General features: G+C 40.7%; 2 protein-coding genes across 2 annotated transcripts; one reads left to right on the top strand and one right to left on the bottom strand.

Annotated features, from left to right (window-relative positions):
• Window positions 1–3980: 3980 nt before the first annotated feature.
• Window positions 3981–7096, bottom strand: LOC125191037 (pentatricopeptide repeat-containing protein At1g79490, mitochondrial). Its single transcript, XM_048088501.1, has 2 exons — window positions 6933–7096; window positions 3981–6587 (listed from the first exon to the last, which is right to left on the bottom strand). The coding sequence occupies exon 2, from the start codon at window positions 6526–6528 to the stop codon at window positions 4117–4119; it is 2412 nt and encodes an 803-aa protein (XP_047944458.1). The 5' UTR covers window positions 6529–6587; window positions 6933–7096; the 3' UTR covers window positions 3981–4116.
• Window positions 7097–7423: 327 nt separating this feature from the next.
• Window positions 7424–7903, top strand: LOC125189460 (AT-hook motif nuclear-localized protein 27-like; the record flags this gene model as incomplete). Its single annotated transcript, XM_048086734.1, has 2 exons — window positions 7424–7553; window positions 7627–7903. Coding segments are annotated over 2 exons (333 nt in total), but the record flags the coding sequence as incomplete, so codon positions are not given.
• Between the last annotated feature and the right edge of the window lie 1310 nt (window positions 7904–9213).

Below are 9213 nucleotides of genomic sequence, written 5' to 3'. Positions count from 1 at the left end.
AAGGTATTTTGGCTTGTTCAGAGGTTGTCGAAGGCTTGCACAGGTGTATTTTAAAACTAGTTCCTGACATAAGTATGCAAGATCAGATTATGAAAAAGGAAACGGTTTTGTATCGGAACGCTGTCTCCTGTTTCAGAACTCCTTTAGCTATTCGACATAGAAATCAAATGGCACCTGGTAAATATTATCATATTTTTCATTAAACTATTTATTTGATTGGTAATTGACATGCTAAATATTTCTATATCTTGTTTTCTTCAGCTGAATGATGGAAACATTATAGGTCTAAGGCACCAAATTTGCAAAACTTTGCAATTTGAGTCTTGAGCCTAACTTGTAGCGCTTCTGGCTGTGAGAGGAATTGGAGTACTTTTCAATATGTAAGACCTGAAATTTGTGCTTATATTTGTGAGAAGCTAATACATGTTATTTTTACCTTTTCACTTACAGATTCATATCAAAAAGAGAAATCGTTTGGCACAAGAATGATTGAACAACTTAGTGTTTGTGAAGTACAAAAGAGATCTTGAGCCAAGATTCAACATTCCTATGCTCCTAAGTGACATTGACGATAGTAATGAATGGTTAAAATTGGTAGGATGGAGGAGGAGTATGAGGATCTGATAAGGCTAATTTCATGCATCGGTTATATGGTGAAAATCACTTTATTTTACTGGGTCTAACGCAATTTTTAAGCCAGGTGTGTGAAGGAAATCGCTAGGTCCAGGAAGAGCTGAAGGCAATGGACTAGCGAAGGAAAGTGAGCAGAATTGAGGAGAAAAATAGCTAGACGAAGGAAGTCCAAAGCCGAGGGTAACGAAGACTATTCACACCCTGCTGGACCCACTTCTACGCCTATATAAAGAGGAGCATGCAGCACACGAAACATACATGATTTTGCTCTCAGCTCACACACTCACGCACACTTGGGAAAATGGGGATTCTGGGGTAGTTAGGGGTTTCATCTTCGGAGAAAGTTAGTGGTAACACCGTCCTCACGAAGGGCGAAGATACAATCAGTTTACATTCAGTTTTTGCACTGTTATTCCGTCGAGCTTCAACGTTTTGGAAGTCGATTTGGTTGTTTGCTACTTACCGTTATCTATGCATTTAGTTTACCTTATGATGGTGTTTAACTTGTGATTGATTTACGTTGATTCTGTGTTTTTGAGGTTTATTTCAAAAGTTGAATGTTATTCTCTGTTTGGATATTTCTGTGCTTGATCTGGGAAATAGGTTGTGGATCTGTGCTGTTGTTGTTGATCTATAGTGAATCGGCGAATCTTTAGTTATGGATATAATTTTAGTCGAAGTTTGTTTCGGATTCCGGAGTGGATTTAGCATCCGAAGTGTGGATCTGAACAGGGAAAACCAGTTTGCATGGATTTTTGAACTTTCTGCTTTCTTTTATTTTACTTCTTCTAGTAGCCGTTAGATCTGCCGTAGTTTTAATAGTTCTTCGTTTTATTGCTTTAAATTCAGTCTGCTTCGCTTCGATTTACGTCCTATCTCTGTTTTTGCTGAAGGTTTTATGCAAATTGTTGGAGAAGATGATGTCGCTGTTAGTTAGTACTTTAGTTAGTTGTTTTCCAGCTTTTCATCCATACTTTACTTTTTCAGCAAATGGTCCCTACCGTCAGTTGTTTTCCCAGGTCTAGGTAATTTAGGAAATAGTTTCTTAGATCTAGTGATTGTCCCGCTTGTTCCAGTTAAATGCATTTTTCCTGTTTTGTCTAGATATAGTTGTTAGCATAGCAGATTTCAACACCAAGTCTAGTTTAATTTCTTCAACCCAAATTGCGTGGCAGCAGTCAACCCAAAAATAGTCCCTATTCCTTGAACATGTTTAAATGCGCATTCATCTCTGTGGGATCGATCCCTACTTCCCTGTGCTAATTTTAGTATACGTGGTTGAGGATTTTGTAGAGGTATTCTGTGTGTCCGACGACCGAGATCTTCCAACGATCCGTGAGTTCCTAGACCCTGTGATCTAGTGGATTCGCTGGACCTAGGAAGCTTGATATTCCTTACTGTGCACACAGTCTAAACCCAGAAGCTTCAGGATCCGGGGGTGATGATTTTGTCTTCCAAAATGAGTCGCTCAGATGGAGAGATGTTGGTAGAGCTTCTGGTGTATTGGAGTCATCTCACAATACTAGAGGCAACACAAATACTCGAGATCATGCCTCAAGCTCCAAGTCTACTCTATTCTTGTGGATGAAGATGAAGAGAATGAAGATATAAACTTGGTTGGAGCTGAATTATGTGATGAAGGAGAAGATGACTATCATCTAAGTGAAGATGATATATAACTTTCAAGATGATATATAAATTTCTTTTGATATTTTCAGACAATGATTTCAATTATTTATTTTGCGTTATGACTTATGAATTGTTTTGATAATTTCTATTTTCTACTTTATCTCTATTCGCATTAAGCACGTCTACATTTATATAATTTAATATATTATAAACATTCGAGTAATATATTTATTTGATTTAATATTAAAAGGCAAAAATATTAGCCTAGATTAGTGGGTCTCTCGACCCAGTCGACTCGTCGACCCGCGACCCAAATTTCACCTCATCGACTCAGTGCGCCCCTCGACCCTAACAACAAGCATGACTAAACTATTTTAAAGCAAATCGCATCCGGAGCACATTAAGTGAAAGAGAACTTACGGTGTAAAATCCTCCACGAGATCTCTAGATAAAGCAGAAATCAGCTAAGCACACACAAAATAAGTGCCACGAAGATAAAAGTAAGATAGTGTTGTATCAAAAGTAAAGCCGCGTCACATTATAAAGATGTGAATATGATCAAGATCATACTTCAACCACAAGAATTCAGAATAATTACACCAGTTAACTTAAGCATTGATGTTTGTGGTAAGGACTGATAGGCAAATTATGCTCATTGACTATAAGAAACAATGAAACCTTATTTACCATCCTCATCTCATATAACAAAACAAATATGTATATTTCAAGTAATAGCTCCAACAAATAAGTATACCTCAGTATTGGCTCAAGTGATAGCCTCCCTTCCATTTTTAATGGAGACGGAAGAATATCCAAGGCTTCTAAGAATCTAAGCACTGAAGCAGACCTTCTGTCAATTGAATGAAACAAGATTAAGTTTTATCAGGGGAAAAAGAGTATTGACATTGGCTAGACTAGACTATAAGTCACAAACATGACTTCCCAAACATCACCACATCTGTTGAGAACGATATTATTTATTTCACCAGTAGATATTTAACTATCATACCTAGAACCAACAGAGCTATACTGAGTGTCATAAAAGTCCCTGCAACTATCTTAATCTTCTCAATAGTCTACAAAGAAATATAAGAACGGGAAAGAATGGAACCAAGCAACCTAATAAGGCCCTTTACAAACTTAAAACTACTTAAGCACAGAAAAAGGATTACTGTTCACACATTACAATTGCATAAGCACATAACTCTTCATTGATATTAAGATATGGAGAATTTTTTAGAGGCCCACCTCTTCAGCTGGTGCTAGTGCGACACGCCTGGCCCTTACCCGTGACATGCTCTGTCTAAGTAATTTACCAGAAAACAAAGTGGAGGAAAGGAACAACTTTTTTTACTTGAAGTCACCCCCGACGCATTGCAACCATTCAACCCAGCACAAGAATGTTTTAATAAAGCACTCACTAGATGGACATGAACAGAACTTAACAAGCGACTTGTGGTTTGAAGAGGCAGGTTGTCTTGAAGTTTAGTATATTTTGGCTTTAGCCAAGGACTTTGTTTGTTCTGTCATTTATGTTTTTATGCAGTAAGTCTGGCCATTTATTTATACAGTAGTATAAGTGAGTTTTTTATGTGCGTCTACTGTGTTTATATCCAGTCCTTTTGTTAAGCAGGTGGTAGGCAGGAGACGTCCGTTTATAACAGCAGTCAGCATATAATATCACTGATGATATGAGGTATCATAATCACAAGAATTACTAAAACATAACACCTTGATATGGCATGTACCATAAATCATGGCATATTACTAAAAATATTTCTGATACATCATGATCCGAAATAAATATGATGTGCAAATACATATTTATGGATTTGATAAAAATTATCAAAATTCTCATGTGTTCATTCCCAATCCCCTTCCAGCAACAGGGGGCTTAGGAGGAGACAACGATCTGATTTCAGGTGCAGAGCTAGGGAAGATGGTGTTGAGCTTATGCATCAAGATGTCAGATCTTGATGGAATCTCATTCAAGAGAAATTGCTGCACAATTGGTTTCTTAAACCACTCAAGAATTGAATCACCGGGGGCCCTCAACACCACCTTGCTAACCTCGAATGGAGATTCGAGGGAACCCAGCATCTGCGCTATCACTATTCTCATAGTTGGTCCCGTAACCAGTTTAACCCGTCGTGGGACAACACCATAGTACAACATCCGTTTCCTGAACCTGTGGAGCGTGTGCACGACTGCTATAAGAGCTGCCCCGACAGAGAGATTCCTCACGTCCAGGGACCAAGCAATGTGTTGATCAAACACAATCGCTTTAGGGAAAAGCTTCTTCTCATATGCAACTTTCCAGACACAACGAGCACGATTTATCTGCCCCATCAGGACGAGGTAGTTGAGGAGCACGTTGACAAAGTACCGGGCAGCTCCTTCCTCCAATTCATAATCAATGCCTTGGAAAAACTCTCTCACGAATGATAAAACTGGTTGTTTCCTCTGTTCTGTCCCAGTGAAGAGCCCGCAAAGAAAAGCATGAGCCTTATGATCTGTAGCACTCAAGATCGACATCAGATGCCTCTCGTTGTGCTCCTCCTGGCATCTAACAAGATGAGCTAGAATCGAGGTGTAAAGAATGAGATCAACCTTAGCAGCAGCGTTTACATATGTTTCAAGTAGAGGCTTGGCAGATTCATACAACCCATTCTTCATGCACGACTCAAATAGCTGCCTAATGATGAAGTTGTTTGTTCGAATCCCTGATGAGCCCATAAAGCGCAGCCACCTCAAAGAAAGATCAACAGAGCCATCTTTTATGAAAACCAGGAGAACATCACTAGCATTCACTTCAACTGAATACCCCATTGCCTTCATCTCAAGCAAGACTTTTGCAGCCACATCCACAAGCTTCTTTTTCGCTAGTAAAGTCAGAAGACCCGTGTAAGTGCTCAGACCCGGCCTCAAGCCCGCATTAGCCATGGAGTTGTACAATTTCATTGCAGCGTCTACTTGTCCAGAAGCAGCATGCATCTCCAATAGAGAGGAGTAGGTTGATGGCGTGGGTAAAAATCCAGCCTTTTCCATGTCTGAGAAAATTGACATTGCAATTTCAAGCTTCCCTGATTTAGCATGAGCCTCAACAATCATAGTGTACAAACCATAGTTAGGCCTAAGCCCCGACCTTTTCATCTCATCCCATAGCTTCAAAGCTGTCTCAAGCTTCCCAGCCTTAACAAACGACTCAATTAAAGAAACAAACATAGCTCCAGATGGCCTCAGCCCAAAACCTTGCAATTCCATGTACACCTTCATTGCTGTATCCAACCTCCCTGCCTTCCCCATTGTATCGATCAAACAAACAAATATGCCAGAAGTTGGCCGGTAATTCTTCGCTTTCATTTCCTGGAAGAGGTTGAAAGCAGCATCGAGACGGCCAGACTTTGCAAGACTGGGTATCATCAAATCATAAGTCGAAGCATCCAACACGCATCCGTCCTTCTCCATGTTTGCATAGATCTCAAACGCCTTGTAAGGTAGCCCTTTAGTCAGAAACAGGGTTATAAGTGTATTATATGTCTGAGTATCAAGTTTACAATCCAGCTCCTGAACTTTCTTGAAGCAACAGAAAGTAATCTCCAATTTCTCCGACTTTGCTAGATATTGAAGAACCCTATTATATGCACCAAACGAGGAAACCTCATTCGCACCCAAATTGCTAACCATCTCCTCAAAAACAGACTGAATACCCTCGAAATCCCTACTCAAATTCAACTTATCAAACAGCATAACATAGCATTCATCACTAGGCGAATACCACGGCTGCCTCTTCCCCCAACGGAACAAACTCAACACGGCATCACTATCCTCAATTATCTTCAATGCCTGAGTGAAATGAATCATGTTTGGCAAAAATGGCAGCTTATCTAATTGAGCCTCCATCTCAGGCCCCCATCTCCACCTCTTCACCACCTCAACTATCTTCGCCACAGCCGCAACGTTCATGATCGGCTTCCTCACCCCTCCAGCCATCACATGATCATCAATCCTTGGTTCCACAGACCTAATCCCCTTACCAGAGTAAATAACGCTGCCTGATTCATCTAAGTAATCAATTTCCTCAGTCCAAACATTTGAATCTTCCCTACTATTCCTCCCAGAACAATACTCTCTAACTAGACTACGATCAGAAAATGCAGCAATTCTACACAAATATGACTCCGGCAACCTTTTTTTGGTATTTAGGGAGAGAAAATGCCTTGACTGTCTCAAATTAGAAACAATATTTATCCAATTCAACTTCATTTCGAAGAAGAACAATAGATTGTTATGGAGAAGTACCTCGTAGCCAGCTGAATCCTTGCCTACAAAAGTGTGCAAACATCATCAAATATCTGCAGATCACTAACTTTTTCTAAAGAAGAAATATCCGCAGATGACTTTGCTACTCTCAGCCAAGTAATTTTGTACATTTCTTTTAGATAATTTTTAATTGGAGAAGTCCCAATATCGAAAATTTTATTGTCATGAGACAAGTTTGAGCATCACACAATCCAACCCCAATTCAAACTCATAATATTTCCCAAATTACAATTCAAGAAAAGAATTCTACTCACCATACAAGTTTGAGCATCACATAAAGCCAATTACTATAAAATTCTCCTAGTTTAATCTTTCAATTTAGTGTTAGATATATAAAAAATGCTTACCAATTTTTGGCGATGGGTGTGAAGCTTCAAGCTTTAAAATATTTCATTAGTGGAGGATGGAGGGCTGAATAGGGGAAGAGAAATAGACGGGATGGTGGTGGAGAAGTCCGGCGCGGAGAGCAATTTGTTGTGGTTTCAGGGCGGGGGAGGCTTTTCTCTTCTCTGTTTTTATCTAGGTTTTATTTTCATAATTATTTGGTGTACTGCTTATTAAAAAGGGTAAACTGCCTCTAAGATCGTCAACTTTCCCCAAAGGCTGGTATTTCCCGTGAACTTTAAAAGTTGCACGAAAAATCGCCAACTTTGCTCCCGTGTGCGAATTTCCCGAGTCGGGTATTCCGGCTATGTAGAGTGGTGACGTGTTTAATTGTCTGACGTGGATGATGATGTGGACACTGATGTGTGCAATGACTTGGAATTTAAATTTAAATTCATATTTTTAAAAGCAAAATCCCCAAATTTGTTAAGTGTGGCTCTAACCCTAACATATTATCTTACGGTTTCTTCTCCACAGTGCGGCGACAACGATCTCTTCCCCGACAACGATCTCTGAGATTTTGTCGATTTCCGGCACGGTGCTGCCGCCGCCTGCGCCGCCGGGGGCGGGGGGTTTGTCGATTTTACTACAAGATCTCTGAGATTCTGTCGATTTCCGGCACGGTGCTGCCGCCGAGGGCGGGGGGTTTGTCGATTCTTCTCTCCGGCGGGCAGGGGCAGGTGGTCGGGGGGATCTTGGTGGCGCCGCTCGTGGCGTCGGGGCCGGTGGTGCTGATGGCGGCGTCGTTTGCGAATGCGGTGTTCGAGCGCCTTCCGCTGGAGGAAGAGGCGCGGCGGCGCCGAGCGCGCCTCAGTTGTCTGGGGTCACTGGCGGCGGCGGTGGGGATGTGTCTTTTTTGAATTCCGGCGGGGGAGGGGGGAATAATGCGGCGGGGAATTATCCGTTTTCGGCGGATCTTTTCGGGTGGGGCGGATCTTTTCGGGTGGGGCGGATCTTTTTTTCTTCCATAAATATATTGAGTTTTTTTAATAATTCGAAATAATATGAGCTTTTTTAAATTTTTTTTTAAACACAAAACGACGTCGTTTTTTGTTCCGGCTGCCACATAAGATAAGTTAATACCGGAAAATTTCAGGGTCGGGTCACTCAGGAAATTTGCACAACCCGGCATCGTTGGCGATTTTTCGTGCAACTTTTAAAGTTCACGGGAAATACCAGCCTTTGGAAAAAGTTGACGATTTTAGAGGCAGTTTACCCTATTAAAAATAAAAGAGTAAAGGCCAAAATTGGTCCTGAACATATGGTCATTTTACGTTTTTGGTCCTAAACATTTTCTTTTGATTTTTTTGGTCCTGAACATATGAAAATTTGATCATTTTGGTCCTCCGTCAACATTTCCATTAAAAATTAACGGTCAACAGGTTTAATCCTGATTTTGACCAAATTAGACTTTTTAATTCTAATTTTTTACTCCCTAATTAATTCCCTAATTATTTTAATAATTATTTATTTAAAATCAAATTTAAATAATATAAAAAATAAAATGAAAAATTGTAATTCCTCTTCTCCTAAGCCCCAATCTCCATCTCCGTACAATCCAACTCCATCACCATCGCCAACAACACCTACCCCGCCTTCAACAGCTCCGCCTACGCCCCAATCTCCATCTCTGAAACTGCACAGCATATTTCAATTCTTGAAAAAAAAGAAAGTTGGGGACTAAGGGGTGGGGGAAGAGAGGGAGCTCCACCACGTCATCGGATTTGGAGGCGGAGCACGAGAGGGAGTGGCGGCGGAGGCGGCGATGCGGCGGGGAGAGGAAGTTGGGGGCGGGACGGAGGTGGGGTTTAGGGGAGATTAAGGAGGTGGATGGCGATGAAGATTGAGGAGAATGCAGCAGCGCCGTTTGATTGAGGGGGAATTGATTGGGGAATTATTGATTGGCATGTGGGGATGGAGTTGTGGAGGAGAGTGAGAGTGGAAAATCTGCATTTGATTAAGGTGGATGAGGGAGATGGCGGAGGCGGAGCTGTTGAAGGCGACGAAGATGGAGATTGGGGCGCAGGAGAAGAGGAAATACAATTTTTCATTTTATTTTTCATATTATTTAAATTTGATTTTAAATAAATAGTTACTCAAATAAGAGAGAATTCAGAAAAAGGGATTAATTTCGCTGACCTTTCGAAATGAGAGATTAATTTCGCTGACCTTTCGAAATATGGGTCCGAGGCATGCCAATTTTTCGGAATAAGGAATTTTTGATTTTTTATACATTTTCTCTTC

This window comes from Salvia hispanica, chromosome 5 (assembly GCF_023119035.1).
Source record: "Salvia hispanica cultivar TCC Black 2014 chromosome 5, UniMelb_Shisp_WGS_1.0, whole genome shotgun sequence".
NCBI lineage: Eukaryota > Viridiplantae > Streptophyta > Magnoliopsida > Lamiales > Lamiaceae > Salvia > Salvia hispanica.
The sequence above is the reverse complement of the archived record's forward strand: the minus strand, read 5'-3'. Positions and strand labels throughout refer to the sequence as shown.

Coding starts and splice junctions, on each gene's coding strand:
- LOC125191037 (XM_048088501.1), bottom strand. CDS start 6,528: ATGAAGTTGAATTGGATAAATATTGTTTCTAATTTGAGACAGTCAAGG.